This window comes from Budorcas taxicolor, chromosome 10 (genome assembly GCF_023091745.1).
Source record: "Budorcas taxicolor isolate Tak-1 chromosome 10, Takin1.1, whole genome shotgun sequence".
In the NCBI taxonomy this organism is placed as follows: domain Eukaryota; kingdom Metazoa; phylum Chordata; class Mammalia; order Artiodactyla; family Bovidae; genus Budorcas; species Budorcas taxicolor.
The window spans coordinates 41941794-41959994 of NC_068919.1; the positions used below are offsets into that span (position 1 = coordinate 41941794).

Below are 18201 nucleotides of genomic sequence, written 5' to 3' on the forward strand. Positions count from 1 at the left end.
ACAAATATCTGGATTCATGTTTTAGCAGAGGCTTAAAGTCAATTTAAGAAAATATTTAAGTTTTAAGATCCCCAAAGTCAATCTTAGGACATTTTGCTAGTAGTTCACAGAATGTGATATTAGGAGGCGGCTATTAACTGTCTGTGTCGTGATAGTTCAATAGTTGAACAGATATCCAAAAAAATACCTAATGAGTAATCAGAAAAAAAATGGAGATTAAAAAAAGAACTCTTGATAATCAGGATCTCTAAGCTTACTTTTTTAGGCTATGGTTATTTTTTAGGATAATTTGTACTATTAACTGTCTAATACATAGGAAAAAAGGAGGCAGTTTAGCTTGTATGTAAATACCCAACTATCCAGATGTCTTTCTAGAATTTAAATGTATACCTACCAAGTGACAAGAGGCTGTCTTTGAGTACCTCCTGAAAAGAAGGTAGGAATATCTTATGATCTATTCATGTCTTTGTGAGTACTTTGAATTAAAATTTGAATTTTTAGGAACTAGCTGGAGTAAAATCCCACTAATTTGTACTAAAAAATAGGAAGGCTCTTCTGAGTAAGAGTAGACATTTGTTAATTATAGTAATAATGCCATATGTATACTATACTTAAATGTGGCTATGTAGCAAATTGACCCAAAACTTTTAGTATCAGCCCTGTCATGTCATTTTTTAATCATTGTGACCACACATAGCAAATATAAATGCCACAGAGTTCTTTTGGAGTTCAATTTGTGTTGAAAGTCATTTAAACTTCAGAATGATTTACTACAGGTCTCAGGGAACCAGCATGAAGAACTCCAGAATGTTCGAAAACACATCCATTCCTGTTTCACCAAAATTTCCTGTTTTCTGCTACCTCATCCTGGCCTAAAAGTAGCTACCAATCCAAACTTTGATGGAAAACTGAAAGGTCTGTCTGTCTTTTACTGAATGTGTTTATGTCACTAAGTCTGATTTTATCCACTGGGCTTATAGCTGCTAGTTTAGTTTGTTCACTGATCTGGGTGTGCTGATTAGAAATTGTCAGGGGGATTGAGAATCCCCAGCTCATGCTAGAGCACCTCCTTGATCTGTGGGGTTCTATGGGTGCCAAATATGTACACAGAGAAAATAGACTAAATCCTGCAATCACCTGGGGGCAGTAACCCTCACCCTTTCTCAGAGGTTCCTGCTCACCTGTGCATTGAGAAATGCTCCTTAATATCTTCCTTTTATATTTTCCTTATTTATATTAAAGGGAAAATAGAAGTCTATATTATTGGAATATTTGTATTATTATATAATTAGAGATAGAAAAAAATACTGCATAATACTGAAGTGACGCTCTTTCAAACTGCTGCTGAAAAATTTAATTATCAATCATTAAAAACTTCACTAATAATGAAAGCATCTTCTGGATGAGGACTAGTTTCTTAAAAAACTAAAAGCCCCAGAGGGTTTTTCAAAGTAATAATATGTAATCATCTCTTAAACAGAGAGATATGACTAATGTTTTAAGATTCCAAAGCAATTCAAATTGTCTAAAAAAAGAGAGAAGGGGGGCAGCAGGAGGTGGAGTCAGGAGTCTGCAGAAGCTAATCCTTCCTAATAATCGTTAGGTCTTTAGATATTTGCTTTGCAGTTAATCCAAGGTAGTATTGATCTCACATGGCCTCAGCCTGCAATGGTTTAGAGTGGGGCTTGGGTTCCCAGCCAGAGACTGGGCTGGATTGCGGTGGTGAAAGCACCAGATCCTAGCCACTAGACCAGTGCTCAGTGACAAGGGCTCTGGCCCTTTGGCTTTGCAGAAAAGAATTCCCACAAAGATGGAACGCAGTGAAACAAGGAAAGTATTTATCAAGAGGGGAAAAAAAGTACGGTATATGTGGATGGACACACAAGCAGACTCAGAGGGAGAGTCCCTGAGTTGCACCCTCATGGCAATTTGAATTACTTTTATGGGCGTTTCTTCCAAGTTTCCTTTAGCCAGTCATTTTGATTTGCCTAGTTCACGGTCCATCTTTGGTGTACCTCAGGATCCTTCCATGTGTGCACACGCCTCTCTTAGCCAAGATGGATCCTACCGCAGAGGCATCTGGGTAGAGCATCCCTTGACATTGCTCCTCCTTTCGCCTGCAATTAGCCTTTTCTGCACATATATGTTCAGGGAGGTCTCCTGACTTCGCAAACAAAAAATACCTGGTCTGGGCAAGGCCCAACCTCCTCCCTTAATTATCCTGCTGTTCCTGACTTTGAGTTTCCATCAGTAGAGAATGACTCTCCAATTGCTTTATCCTGGGGGTGTCTATTTACCTCCTGCTGCTGCTGCTGCTAAGTCGCTTCAGTTGTGTCCAACTCTGTGTGACCCCATAGACAGCAGCCCACCAGGCTCCCCAGTCCCTGGGATTCTCCAGGCAAGAGTACTGGAGTGGGGTGCCATCGCCTTCTCCAGTCTACCTCCTGAGGTAGTACAAAGGTACCTCCTGAGGTAGTACAAAGACATTTCTGACTTTTTTATTTGTAAGCCTAGCATTAAGTATACCACTAAATTCAAACGTGCTTAATTTACTTTGGCCTTTCTGCATTGTGCCAGGGGTAATGAGACAGTGGCGTAACAAGCCTTGCAGCACAGCTGTTCTCAAAGGACTTTAAAATTACTGTTAAAAATGACAGCTGAACAACTTGTGTTCAGTTTTGTGGAACTGGCAAGTTCAAAAAACAAACCAGGTTTTTTTCCCCATGTATCCATAGTGTTTTCTCTCAGATACCTTTTATTTTACCATTGCAGTTAATGTCATAAATAGAATCCCAAATTTATCAATCATCAGCAGTTGTTTTTATACATGTTTTAAATTGTCTTTTCGTTATACAACAGCAAGACAACTGTAGGCAGGCACATATTAATGCATGGATTCCAAGATCGTATAATTTCACTGTCACTTATGAATTCCAACCCACCAGTGAGCACAGACCTCTTAATACTGTGCAGTGACCTAATGGCTTCAATGTGTTTTGAATAAATTACATAAAGAGAGGGCTCCCACAAGGCCTTTCTTTCTTCTCTGGGGTTGGAGAGCCATAAGCAGGCAGAGCAGGAGCAGGCCTTCAACAACAGTCCTTTATTGGGACAAAAAAGTACCCTGCCTTGTTCCTTTCCTGTAGTATACAGCTACAGTTCTTAAATTAACAGATACATTTTGCAAGGAAAGAATTCAGGGAAGGAGTTTAAGATAAACCATGTGGATACAAATCACAGTTTTAAATAGATTTGTTCCTCATCAAATTTTACTCATAATCTAAACATATATTGACTCACAGTTAGTTTACAGTTAACCATGAGTTGCAAGTTTACCAAAGTGGCTAGCTTGAGGGAAAGAGAAATGAAAGGCGGCTTCAGTTGCCTGTCAAAGTTCCATTTTAATGAGGCTTTACAAGACTACTGCTAAATCCCTCTGTGCGCCAAAATGTTCTCGTTTGCCTCAGTGTTTCCTTGGGCAGTTTTGAGTCTACTGTCTACATCAGTTTTTCATCCCATGCTGAATCTTATAATATGGTGTTACTTCTATCCAGAATGTCTTGTCTTCTGGCCAAGCTGTTCTCCAGAGGGCTGTCATCTGAGTGGTTGCTTCCAGGGGAAAAAACATCTTTGAATAAACAATTGTGCAGAAATTCTTTGATAATAGTTTCTCACATACTCTTTCGATACACTTATAGAAATAATTTTCTAACTCAGTTGTTATCGGAGAAGGCAGTGGCACCCTACCCCAGTACTCTTGCCTGGAAAATCCATGGACGGAGGAGCCTGGTGGGCTGCAGTCCATGGGGTCGCTAAGATTCGGACATGACTGAGCGACTTCACTTTCACTTTTCCCTTTCATGCATTGGAGAAGGAAATGGCAGCCCACTCCAGTGTTCTTGCCTGGAGAATCCCAGGGACGGCAGAGCCTGGTGGGCTGCCATGTATGGGGTCGCACAGAGTTGGACACGACTGAAGCAACTTAGCAGCAGTAATTGTTATAATTATTTTTTGTTCATGGTCCCTCACATTATCAAAATTGTTATCCTATCTTACTATTTCCAGTTTTATTTAAAACTTATACTACTATGATTATATTTAATTGCTGTTAGTTGAATCACTTCCCACTTAGGAAATCAAAAGGACCAAAAGCACTGAATCACATTCATCCATGATGCATTCGACCAATTCTTACCAAGTGCCTACTGAACATGTCCCCTCACATAGCAGATCCAACCTTGTAATTAACAAGGAGTTAACCTTTTTCTGAGGTGGTTCTGTGTTATAATACCACCTGTAGAATGACCAGGTAACCACATCATAAATTGGGGAGCTGCTTCCATAACAGCTCCAGTTAGACTTCAGAAAGCATAGCCAACCCCCAGTGCAAGGTTATTATTTTTAAAGATGTATTTCTCATGACTTGTCAGAGTCAAATGATCCTGAGAAAATATCTTCCTTGGTTAGTTTCCACAGCAGCCCTACACCACAGGTGCTTCTGCCGTGTGGTATTCTTATAAAGCATGTATCGTGTCCTCAGTTGTTACAGATAACTTCTTTGACCTAGATCCTGAATTCCTAACAAGGTTTTAGTCTTGTGACAAAAATTCTTGAAGAAATGATGAAAACAGAAATCATCATGAATAATCATCCACCCACACATATTATTGAACACTTGCAGTGAGTGAGTCAAGGCTGATGAGCACACCTCTGCAAATTGATCTGAACTGGTCTGCAGATGTTCTGGGTCATGTATTTACTTTTCTTCCACTAATATTGTTAGCAAGAGCTCCCACTTGCGTATGTCATGAATATATTGTTCGTATTTTCTGAATCCAGAATTGGAATGCCTGGCTTTGGTGAGAACAAAGTTGTATGGCTAATGCTATTGTCAGAACACATTTTTTTTTGTCTAAATGTGTAATACTGTGCTGGTTACTTGGATAATTAATACACTTGATGCCAGAGTGTGTATTTTATTCCATTACAATTTTACAAGGAAATTTAGGGAGGAGTGGAATTTGCATGTTTTGAAAGTGATTTTACAGTGGTTTTAGAAGGAGAAACCTTTTTTGTTTTATACAGATATTCCGGAAGAATTCATATATTCTAGATATATAGCAATATTCTACTAATGTTGAAAAAAGCATATCATCGTATAGTAAAAAAGAAACTTATTAGCATCAGTGAATACAGATACATAATAGGCAATAAAACACGACAAAGGAAACATAATATAATACAAATATTTCAAATACAGTATTTCAGTGAAAATTGGTAACTAAGAAGCAAACCACCATAATAAATACGTCTGAATAAACCTATAATAATACAGAGCACATGCATGCATGCTAAGTCACTTCAGTCGTGTCCGACTCTGAGCGACCCCATAGACGGCAGCCCACCAGGCTCCTCTGTCCCTGAGATTCTCCAGGCAAGAATACTGGAGTGGGTCGCCATTTCCTTCTCCAATGCATGCATGCATGCTAAGTCGCTTCAGTTGTGTCTGACTCTGTGCGACCCTATGGACAAGCCTACCAGGCTTCTCTGTCCACAGGCTTCTCTAGGCAAGAATACTGGAGTGGGTTGCCATTTCCTTCTCCAAATACAGAGCACAGTTATCACTGATAAAACTAGTACAATGCAAACAAAAAAATAAATTTGAATAAACTCCTGTCCAAGTCCTCATAAAATATGGACACAAATTTCAAAGCTGTACAAAACATGAAGGAAAATATGTTGGAAGAATTTCCAACATCATGCTCATACACGTCGTAAATAGTAAGCAAAAGAAAAGAACCATAAATTCTTATGTAAACTGATACATCAGTAACAAGCAGGGGACATGCAAAACACAATCATAAGGTTTGAATCTTTATCCTTAAGACCTTAGAAATCACCAATCCCAAAGCCTAAAACCTCAGTGACTCTGCTGAAATTCAGGTTTTTAAAAATCATGGTATCTTTGCTTAGATACCAAGTCTCTGGATATACCAAGTCTCTGCTTTTTACGTATGATTTTAAAAATTACTCCTGTATTCAAGAGACTCCTCTGAGTATCTGTTTTCTGTGTTACTTTGCTAAATTTGTAATACTAAGCTTGAACCTAATACTATAAAATGGGTTATGTGTAATCAGTTCAGTCGCTCAGTCATGTCCGACTCTTTGCAACCCCATGAACTGCAGCACGCCAGGCCTCCCTGTCCATCACCAACTGCCAGAGTCTACCCAAACCCATGTCCATTGAGTCAGTGATGCCATCCAACCATCTCATCCTCTGTCATCCCCTTCTCCTGCCCTCAATCTTTCCTAGCATCAAGGTCTTTTCCAGTGAGTCAGTTCTTTGCATCAGGTGGCCAAAGTATTGGAGTTTCAGCTTCAGCATCAGTCCTTCCAATGAACACCCAGGACTGATCTCCTTTAGGATGGACTGGTTGGATCTCCTTGCAGTCCAAGGGACTCTCAAGAGTCTTCTCCAACACCACAGTTCAAAAGCATCAATTCTTTGGCACTCAGCTTTCTTTATAGTCCAACTCTCACATCCATTCATGACTATTGGAAAAACCATAGCCTTGACTAGATGGACCTTTGTGGCAAAGTAATGTCTCTGCTTTTTAATATGCTATGTAGGTTGGTCATAACTTTCCTTCCAAGGAATAAGCGTCTTTTAATTTCATGGCTGCAGTCACCATTAGTTGTACTAAATAACTCAGACTACTTCTGATCAGCTAGCTAAAAGGCCACCATTGCTTTTCTTACAGTTTTATTTTGTGTTGTTGAGTTTCACTACTAGAGGAAGCCCTAATTTTACTTCTTTTTGAACTTGAGTATTAGCTAACACACCTTACACAGTTCTATACATTTTTCATAAGATTGGCACAGTAAACAGAAAATTTTTGGATATACTTTCTGGAGGGAATACATTTTATAAGGCAGTAAATATCTGCCCTTCTTCCGTTTATAACTCTCTCTGTATAAAACCATGAACAGGACTTAAAGACATCAGAATGCATGACATGGTTATGTGAATGGGGTGTGAAACATATGTGTATCATTTAATATCAAGAAAGCTATTTTATAGGTGAAAGACAAATTGGAGTGGAGATGAGAAAGACTAGCAATAGGAGTTGGGCAAGGAGTATAGTTCACTCTGAGAAAAGTGGGTTTCAGGAGTAATTTAGATGATCAGAAGGTGAGTGATAGCTTTATCACTAGGGAAAAAATAGAGGTAGTTACCAGATGTTTTATGGTATTCCATGAAAGACTTTAACAATTTTAAAATAATGATGAATTTTCTTCTACTTTAGAAATAGATGATGAATTCATCAAAAACTTGAAAATCCTCATTCCTTGGCTGCTTAGTCCCGAGAGCCTAGACATTAAAGAGATCAATGGGAACAAAATCACCTGCCGAGGTCTGGTAGAGTACTTCAAGGTATCATTCTCATTTCTAGAGCACTTGCGAATATTTAGATTTGACATGTTTGGAAATGCAGTTCCTACCTAAAACAACAGAAAATTATAGACTCTGTAATATGGGGGGCAAAGGTATGAGGAATATATACAAATGATTTAAAACATTTATTAGACTCCCAAGAGGAGCTTGCTTTCTGAAATTATTTTTTGAGAAAACTCCTTGAGGTAACTTTACTGTCACCTTCTATCTTGAGGGAAATTATTTCGAAACAGAAATGTATCTAGGAGTTGGAAAAGTCTTGCTTCTCTTTACGGGGAGGAGGTGTTTCCCAGGGTCACATAGGCTTCACTTATGACCTATACTGAATTTTACCTTCATTCTCAAGATTTTCTCTAATGGGTTATACTTTGCCTTCCTACTGGAGAAAATTCTTCCACGTTTCCTGCTTTTTGCACCAAGAGCCAATTTGAAATGGAAATATTTGAAATTTGCATTTACCTGTTTACCTCCGATAGCCCCAAACACATTTTTTAAACCAATGCACATATATAGTGGATTTCAGTTATCAATCTGATTTTTGGATTGATGCTCCAAGGGCTAAAATAACAATTTTTTAAATTGATGTTTTGTCATTTCAAATGTGGTTGTATACCTTGTGATTGTTTATCTTCACCACTCTCAGCAAAAAGTGACAGGTTGTCTAAAATTTTGAATTCTTGCTGTGCATAAAACACCATGGAGGAGCATAGGATTTTAGTAGGAGACTCAGGGCCCTTGAACAAATCTGTTCCATAAAGCTTGAGGCAACAGCAGGTACATATTCCTGTGGGTAACTGAAAATGTTACTCCTAGCAGAGGGATCTGAGAAAGTTTTAAAGGAGGTGAGGTAGGTAAGCCTTTGTGAAGACTGAGATTGGCAAATGGGTACAAAGGACTTTTCAGGAAAAGGGAACAAGAACTAATATGAAAGAGGGAATTAAAAGTACGAGAAAGATAATAGTTCCTGAAACTGTCAAGATCTAATTTTTTTGAACTGTCAAGGCCTTAGACCTCAGAATACAATTTAACATAGATATTGAATGGAATTACTTGAACATGAGTCTTTTTTCTTTCCTATTTTTTAGGCTTATATAAAGATCTATCAAGGTGAAGAATTACCACATCCCAAATCCATGTTACAGGTATTTATTCATCAAGAGTCTTGACATTCTAAAACATTCTGTCACTAAAGCTAAGTTAAAGATATGCTCCAATCTGGCTGTCAGAAATCACCATATAAAAATAATGGGTGGAGTGATAGATTATTTTTCTAATAACGACTCACTTGTGCAAGTGATTCATCTAATCACTTTCAGATACACATATAGCACCCTCACTTGTGCTGAGATACAAGAGAGTCTTCATTTTCTTTGTACTAAATTTGTTTAGAAAAGACTCATACTGTGGTTTAGATTCATACATGTGACAAGAAAAGCAGGTCCAGGTTTTAAACAAGTGGCCTCTACAAACAAACATTCAAGAAAGGAAAAACTTGCTTTCTCCATACTTTTTTTTTTAATTTCTGAATCTTAATGCCTCCTTTATGTTATCAGTGATACACTGTTCTATCAGTAGTAATCTTTAAAGTTGACATAGTTTTATGTATAAGTACATGTGTGCAAAGTTGCTTCAGTCATGCCCAACTCTGTATGACCCTATAGACTGCAGCCTGCCAGGCTCCTCTGTCCATGAGATTCTCCAGGCAAGAATACCAGAGTGGGTTGCTATGCCTTCCTCAAGGGGATCTTCCTGACCCAGGGATCAGACCTGTATTTCTTATGTCTACCTGCACTGGCAGGCAGGTTCTTTACCACTAGTGCTGCCTGGGAAGCCCATTAGTATATATAAAATGTATATATTATTTCCCGTGTCTGGATTTATATTCACACACACATACACACACATTTGGTGAAAGGCTTAAAAATGTTTTTAGATGAATAATCTTCCAAATGAAAATTCATTTTTGAACTATGGTTTATTGAGTAAGCTATATCTTATACATTTTGAAATTTTAATTTTACTAATTTAAAAGATACAGAAGTATTTTAGCACATTTTAAATTATCTGATGACCTTGAGTTTTTGCATATTTCTTGCACGTTGTGTGTATATATGTGGAAGTCTAATAAATATGAATTCCATTTTACATCATACTTTGTACTTTGTCCAAAGGCCACAGCAGAAGCTAATAATTTAGCAGCCGTGGCAACTGCCAAGGATACATACAATAAAAAAATGGAAGAGGTAAGAATATTTTAAATCACATTTTAAATAAAATCAGTATTTCTTCCATGAACTCATTCTTTTCTTTTTCCACGTTACACTGTATACACATGCAGAAGTGGCTCTGACTTATGCTTTCTCAGCCTATGTGTATCACATTTCTTTTTATTGTATTCCTCAAGTATTTTAAAAACAAATCAAGAGAACATGACATATGCAAAATTTAAATGTATTTTAAATGAATTCTCTCTATAACATATTTCTTTCTAAAGTTCACATTGTGGGGGTAGAGGAATACAGATTTTTCCACTATTTATAAGATCTAAAGTAGCTAAAGTAACATGCTACCCTCTCTACTATGCCTCCCCATATTCCATATGTCCAATTTCTGTCTTAAGTATAAAAAGCTGTTAGAAAAAAATAAACCACAAGGGCCAACATTTCTAAGTACTATATTTCCTCTTTTTACTAGTAACATTCTAAATTAGGATACATCTACTGATGATTGTGTGTATCTATTAATATAATGAATTTTCTTTCCACTGAAAATGTTATAAAATCAAAATTGCACCCCAAATTGGTAGAGCCTTGGAATCAAGGGAAATATAGTATATGGTCTGGTGTTTATGACATAATTAAAGGGGAAATGGAGTGAGAGTCTCCTATGTATATTTAAATCTCAACTGTAGTTAATGGTATGGGTAGTTGAGATTTCCCTTGTAACTTTTGAAAAAAAGTTGAAAAAGTGGTCCATGAACATTTAACATGTTTCCATTTAGTCTCTTGAAGAAAATACTGGACTCCAAACAAAAATCAGTGAAACTTTTTCACCTTGAGGAAATTGGACTAAGTAATGGATATTCCAATCTGTATCAAAAAGAAAATAAAAATTAAGGCTTTAATATGTCACCTATAAACTTACCAGTCCCACTTATAGTCTCCCCTGATAGAAATGGAGTGTGGAAAGATGTGGGTTGGCAAAATAAAATGTAGGCTTCTTCTGATTATTAATGTGTTCTAACAGATTCAGCTAGCTAAGTGCAAAATTGTGATACAGTTGCTAGTTTTACAGTACACTGCATAAATAATACTTCCTATTCGATACAGATCTGTGGCGGTGACAAACCATTTCTGGCCCCTAATGACCTGCAGACCAAACATCTGGAGCTTAAGGAAGAATCTGTGAAGCTATTTCGAGGGGTGAAGAAGATGGGTGGGGAGGAATTCAGCCGGCGTTACTTGCAACAGTTGGAGACTGAAATAGATGAACTCTACATCCAGTATATCAAGCACAATGATAGCAAAAATATCTTCCATGCAGCTCGTACCCCAGCCACACTGTTTGTTGTCATCTTTATCACATATGTGATTGCTGGTGTGACTGGATTCATTGGTTTGGACATCATAGCTAGCCTATGCAATATGATAATGGGACTGACGCTTATCACCCTGTGCACCTGGGCATACATCCGGTACTCTGGAGAATACCGAGAGCTGGGAGCTGTAATAGACCAAGTGGCTGCAGCCTTGTGGGACCAGGTAGGAACACTGAATTCTCTTCAACTAAATGCAGCACCTATTTGAATGCTATCTGTGTTCCAGACACTATGTTAGATATTGTATAATATACAGGTAAACATTACTTTAAGAATTTTATAGAGTTTGTCAAGATGGCCAGATACAAACTATAGAAATAGTTTTCCAGTCAACATCTCACTATTTTTCAAAAATACATGGATTAGGTAGTATTTTTCTTATCCCTAAAGTTGAGAGAAAACAGTTTTTATTTAGCTGATTGTGACTTGATTATTTGTTGATTACTTCATACTTAAAACTTTATCATTAGACTAGCATTGGTTTTGTCGTGCTGTGCTTAGTCGCTCAGTCATGTCCAACTCTTTGCAACCCCATGGACTGTAGTCCACCAGGCTCGTCTGTCCACGGGGATTCTCCAGGCAAGAATACTGGAGTGGTTTGCCATGCCCTCCTCCAGGGGATCTTCCCAACCCAGGGATTGAAGCCACATCTCCTTCACTGTAGGCAGATTCTTTACCATCTGAGCCACCAGGAAAGCCCAAGGATACTGGAGTGGGTAGCCTATCCCTTCTCCAGGGGATCTTTCTGACCCAAGAATCAAACTGGGCTCTCCTGCATTGCAGGCAGATTCTTTACCAGCTGAGCTAGAAGGGAAGCCCTTGGTTTTGTTCAGTTCAGTTCAGTCGCTCAGTCATCCGACTCTTTGTGACCCCATGGACTTAAGCACACCAGGCTTCCCTGTCCATCACCAACTCCCAGAGCCTACTCAAACTCATGTCCATCATGTTGGTGACGCCATCCAACCATCTCATCCACTGTCGTCACTTTCTCCTCCCGCCTTCAATCTTTCCCAGCATCAGGGTCTTTTCAAATGAGACAGCTCTTTGCATCAGGTGGCCAAAGTATTGGAGTTTCAGCTTCAGCATCAGTCCTTCCAATGAATATTCAGGACTGATTTCCTTTAGGATGGACTGGTTGGATCTCCTTGCAGTCCAAGGGACTCTCAAGCGTCTTCTGCAACACTGCATTTCAAAAGCATCAATTCTTCAGTGCTCAGCTTGCTTTATAGTCCAACTCTCACATCCATACATGACTACCAGAAAAACCATAGGCTTGACTAGACGGACCTTTGTTGGTAATGTCTCTGCTTTTTAATATGCTGTCTAGGTTGGTCATAGCTTTTCTTCCAGGGAGCAAGTGTCTTTTAAATTTCATGGCTTCAATCACCATCTGCAGTGATTTTGGAGGCCCCCAAAATAAAGTCAGCCACTGTTTCCAGTGCTTCCCCATTTATTTGCCATGAAGTGATGGGACCAGATGCCATGATCTTAGTTTTCTGAATGTTGAGTTTTAAGCCAACTTTTTCACTGTCCTCTTTCACTTTCATCAAGAGGCGCTTTCTGCCATAGGGTGGTATCACCTGCATATCTGAGGTTATTGATATTTTTCCCAGCAATCTTGATTCCAGCTTGTGCTTCATCCAGCCTGCCTTTTTGCATGATGTACTCTGCATAGAAGTTAAATAAGCAGAGTGACAATATAATCCTGACGTGCTCCTGTCCTGATTTGGAACCAGCCTGTTGTTCCATGTCCAGTTCTAACTGTTGCTTCCTGACCTGCCTACAGATTTCTCAGGAGGCAGGTGAGGTGGTCTGGTAGTCCCATCTCTTTAAGAATTTCCCACAGTTTGTTGTGATACAGTCTAAGGGTTTGGTATAGTCAATAAAGCAAAAGTAGGTGTTTTTCTGGAACTCTCTTGCTTTTTCGATGATCCAGTGGATGATGGCAATTTGATCACTGGTTCCTCTGCCTTTTCCAGATCCAGCTTTAACATCTGGAAGTTCATACTTCATGTACTGTTGTAGCCTGGCTTGGAGAATTTTGAGCATTACTTTGCTAGCGTGTGAGATGAGTGCAATTGTGCAGTAGTTTGAACATTCTTTGGCATTGCCTTTGTTTGGGATTGGAATGAAAACTGACCTTTTCCAGTCCTGTGGCCACTGCTGATTTTCCAAATTTGCTGGCATATTGAATGTAGCACTTTCACAGCATCATCTTTCAGGATTTGAAATAGCTCAACTGGAATTCCATCACTTCCACTAGCTTTGGTCATAGTGATGCTTCCTAAAGGCCCACTTGACTTCACATTCCAGGATGTCTGGCTCTAGGTGAGTGATCACACCATTGTGGTTATCTGGGTCATGAAAATCTTTTTTGTGTAGTTCTTCTGTGAATTCTTGCCACCTCTTCTTAATATCTTCTGCTTCTGTTGGTCCATACCATTTCTATCCTTTATTGTGCTCATCTTTGCATGAAGTGATCCCTTGGTATCTCTGATTTTCCTGAAGAGATCTTTCCCATTCTGTTGTTCTCTCTTTCTTTGCATTGATCACTCAGGAAGACTTTCTTATCTCTTCTTGCTATTCTTTGGAACTCTGCATATAGATGCTTACATCTTTCCTTTTCTCCTTTGCCTTTCACTTCTTTTCTCAGCTATTTGTAAGGCTTCGTCAGACAACCATTTTGCCTTTTTGCATTTTTTCTTGGGGATGGTCTTGATTACTGCCTCTTGTACAATGTCACAAACCTCTGTCCATAGTTCTTCAGGTACTCTATCCCTTGAATCTAATTCTCACTTCCACTGTATAATCATAAGGGATTTGATTTAGGTCATACCTGACTGGTCTAGTGGTTTTCCCTACTTTCTTCAATTTAAGTCTGAATTTGGCAATAAGGAGTTCATGATCTGAGCCACACTCAGCTCCTGGTCTTGTTTTTGCTGACTGTATAGAGCTTCTCCCTCTTTGGCTGCAAAGAATATAATCATTCTGATTTTGGTATTGACCATCTGGTTATGTCCATGTGTAGAGTCTTCTCTTGTGTTGTTGGAAGAGAGTGCTATGACCAGTGCGTTCTCTTGGCAAAACTCTGTTAGTCTATGATCTGCTTCGTTTTGTACTCCAAGGCCAAATTTGCCTGTTACACCAGGAGTTTCTTGACTTCCTACTTTTGCATCCCAGTTCCTTATTATGAAGAGGATATCTTTTTCGGGTGTTAGTTCAAGAAGGTCTTGTAGGCCTTCATAGAACCGTTGTTAGGACCATATATAAATGACCATCTGAAGTCATATCACTGTCTCTTTTAGTAAAACCTCTCAACACAGTATCTGATGACTTCAGATTGTCTCTTTAAACTATTCATTTGTACCAGGCCCTAAAATGAGTCCAAGTCAACCTCTTGATCAGCTGCTTCTGGGTCAGTTGTCCTCTATGGTCCAATTAACCAACCCAGGGTCACCATGGTCTGCTGTTCAAATAACTGATTATGGACAGGGGAAACAGTTATAAACACACCAGAATAAAAATCATCTCACCTTTCATTCTGGAAGTGTCTTCAATTACTGCATGAAAATTTCGATAAATTTAGTGAAACTAAAGTTGAGATTCTTCATAAAATTTTGGAGTTAAGACTTGTGAATATTTATGGTCTGCAGGTAGCAAGTAATAGCTACAATTCTGTCAGCATTTAGTATGTTTATACTCTTTAAAACCAAATTGTAACTGATGGATTTGCCGTGTGTCTTTGAAGAATCTAGTTGAGATATATACTGATAAATGGTAGCACTATTGGAAAAGAATTAATTAAAATTGGATCCTCTGAGCCACTGCCTCAAAAAGCCCCTCAAACCTCAAAAGATGAAGAGGGGCTTTTTAAGGTAAATCCCAAAGCCCTCCTAGAATATGATGCTGAAACCTGTGAATATAGAATTGAGTCCTTCAGAAGATTCAGATTAAATATGTAATCTAAATTGAAAAAATCTGCAGGGGTATATGGTCTAAATATTTTTAACTGGAAGTAACTGCTTTACTTTACTAAGTTGTGTTGGTTTCTGCCATACATCAACATGAATCAGCCGTAGGTATACACATGTCCCCTCTCTCGAGGTGTATTTGTTCCTAAATGCTCTCAGATTACTAATGTAAATAAGGTTGACTATCATAGTGCTATTAATGAAGCAGGATATATACTTCTCTTTTTTCCCCTTCAATCTGCCTTTACCACAGGGAAGTACAAATGAGGTAAGTTAAATTTTTTTAAATTAAGAACTATTTGTATATTTATAAACATTATGATTGTCTTATTTTACAAACCAACTAGTCGTTAAAGGATGTCTCAATGTAGATAGGTTTTAAAATATTTAATTTACTCTGAACATGATATATGATTTTATCCACATATGAAACACAAGAATTGATTATCATGAATATTTTATTTTGAATGTTTAGAAATTTTCGAAAATCTTAAGCTCTAACATTGGGCGTTTTGCTCTACTGCAGAGTGAAACAAGTAGTTATGAAAATCTTGAGCAAACTTAACTAATGCAGAGTCAATAGAGCTACAACCTTTAGAAGTGGTTTTCAACTTTGGCTTCTGAAAGAGTTATCTGTACCACTTTAAGCAGGTTTCAGGCCAGTATGTAGTGTAACTAACTTTCTTGGCATACCTCGGACCTGACCTGTAAATTAGTGTTCATTTCTCCCACTGCACATGTGCAGAAAGTCTGTATCTGAGGAAGAATCTAAGTTTCTATGAAGGAATCATTTTCACATAAGAAAAGTTATTTCTGTGGAATCATTTAGGTCATTACTTTCAGAAAGCAAAACTGATCTTCAGTAACTACAGTGACAGTACATAATTCTTTCCTTGGTTTCTGCTGTTTTATACATAACTAGATTATGTCTGCCAATCAGATACTAAGGATATATTTAATATTTATAAGTCAAAAAGGAATTATTTTATGTAAAATTCAGTAAAATGAATTTACTAAAACAGTAAAAATTAATTTCAACTTTGTAAATCAAATCTTAAGAAAAAATATGACCTTTTAAGAAAACATGGATTAAACTGAATGTATTAGAATCAGAATAGAACTAAGGTTGTGCCAGTATGCATTTGTAAATTGATGATGGTATAATTCAGATTTAAGAAAATAGCCATATAGACTCAAAAAGACAAAAAATGGAATTTCCTAGAAATTCTATTTCTTGATATCAAGCTTTTATTCAACCTTTAAAAATAGACTTTTTAAAGACTCTAGAATTACATCAGATAAATTGGTCTTAACTGAGTGTTCATTATGTTAAAGTCAGAGGAGGTAATGAATTTTAGACACTAGCTGAGGGGTTAAAAAAACATAAAAATATTTATGGATACTTCAGAAAGCAGTATGTAAACATTTCTATGATGCAAACACTGTTACACAGACAAATAACAAAGACAGAGGAAGTTTTAATGAAGAAAGACTTTCTAAGGTAATGTTTCTGAATAAAGGTTTTGTAAGCTATGAACTGATTAGTGGAAGCAAGGGAAGAGAGCATATTTGAGAAAGCCCATGTGGGGGGGGAAGGGTAACACATGTGCTTATTTGCATGACCATATCAGGAAATTATGGAGAATAAAAAGTGGCCCCTTTCTTTTGAAAAACCTATCAGAAAGGTCCAATAGCAAGTGTTTTACCTGTGTAGAATAAATTAGCTATTGGCAATCACAAGTTATGAGCTCCCATAATTCCTGTAACTAATAATAATTCACAATATGAGTTTTCCACATCCCTGGGGCACAGTGCTCCAAAAGGTGGTAACGGTAAAAGAAAATGCAGTCCGAGGATTGAACATTTACCATAGAGATCAACCCGCATAAGTAGTATCAACACACTGGAGAGTTGAAAATACTTTTTGACTGCTGAGACACTAGTTATTAGTATATATGTTATACAGATTACTAAGGATTCCAAATTTAGCATGCTAAATTTTATATAGTACCATAAATTACACTAAAAGGAAAAAATTTATATCTGTGTATTTAATGTTTTATCATTTTAAAAAATAATCTTGATTATTTTATTTCTAGGCTTTATACAAGCTTTACAGTGCAGCAGCAACCCACAGACATCTGTATCATCAAGCTTTTCCTGCACCAAAGTCAGAATCTACTGAACAATCAGAAAAGAAGAAAATGTAACCCCAAATTTAAAAAGTACAGGTGCATGACCAAATTGTCAATTAAATATTGTTTTACGTTTCCATGCAAACATACAAAGTGCTTCCATCAGAAGAGTAAAATACCAAGCACCTCTGAAGACTGCACAACAGCTTAGTTCTTTTACTTCAGTGTTTAATAAGCAGATATATGTATGCATGGTTATATCATTTGTTAACATGTATAGTTTCTTGATTTTGTCTTCAAATATGCTATTATAATTTAAAGAATTTGTCTATTTATGATAAAGGTACATGTGTTCTGCTTGAATTTACTAAATACTACTACTGGGTTATAGTTAAACCATGTAGTAATATTACTCCACATTTGGATATGCTCATTTAATTTCTACAGAAGAATTTTTAAATTATTTCACATAGGCATTTGTTAAAACATAGCTCAATAGGCTTGATTCAACCTATACCATCTTACATATACCATTAGCTTTTATTATAAAAGACATCTAAGAGAGCTTTTCAGTTGCTTTATCAGAAACTATATATTGCTTCTTTTATATTGTTTAATATAGAATATAAACCTCTTGATCAAAAATGCACAAAAAAATCACTTTGTATATGTATTTGAGTTTCACTGCATTGTATATTTTTTCATTTGGTACACAAAGATATGTATTCATCATAGGTTTATTCTTTTAACATGTGAACTATTATTAAAGTTTACTCTGGTTCCTAAGATTAAAAACAACTGAATTTGGAAATGTTTGGGAGGTGCTGATACAGAAGAGAAAAAGTTTCTATCTCTTTTTTAGATTCAAAATGCATTTTCTTTAATGTTGACACCATTACAGATTTAGCTTCTCATTTTAACATATGTATGGCTGCTCCCTTTTAGCTACCTTCCAGTTCTTTTAAACCAGTGATTCTATACTGTATTTCTAATTACTAAAATCTGTAGCGGAATTTCATACTTTTTAGAGGATAAAAATGT

The 18201-nt window shown here is 37.2% G+C and overlaps 1 protein-coding gene across 1 annotated transcript in view; it reads left to right on the forward strand.

The window, feature by feature from the left end:
- Positions 1-17235, forward strand: part of ATL1 (atlastin GTPase 1) — a 73320-nt gene extending 56085 nt beyond the window's left edge. Inside the window, exons 8-14 of the mRNA XM_052647360.1 lie at positions 777-915; positions 7308-7435; positions 8542-8598; positions 9628-9699; positions 10786-11217; positions 15279-15293; positions 17125-17235. Coding sequence (XP_052503320.1) covers positions 777-915; positions 7308-7435; positions 8542-8598; positions 9628-9699; positions 10786-11217; positions 15279-15293; positions 17125-17235 — 954 coding nt within the window. The remainder of the gene's footprint in view (positions 1-776; positions 916-7307; positions 7436-8541; positions 8599-9627; positions 9700-10785; positions 11218-15278; positions 15294-17124) is intronic.
- Positions 17236-18201: the final 966 nt, after the last annotated feature.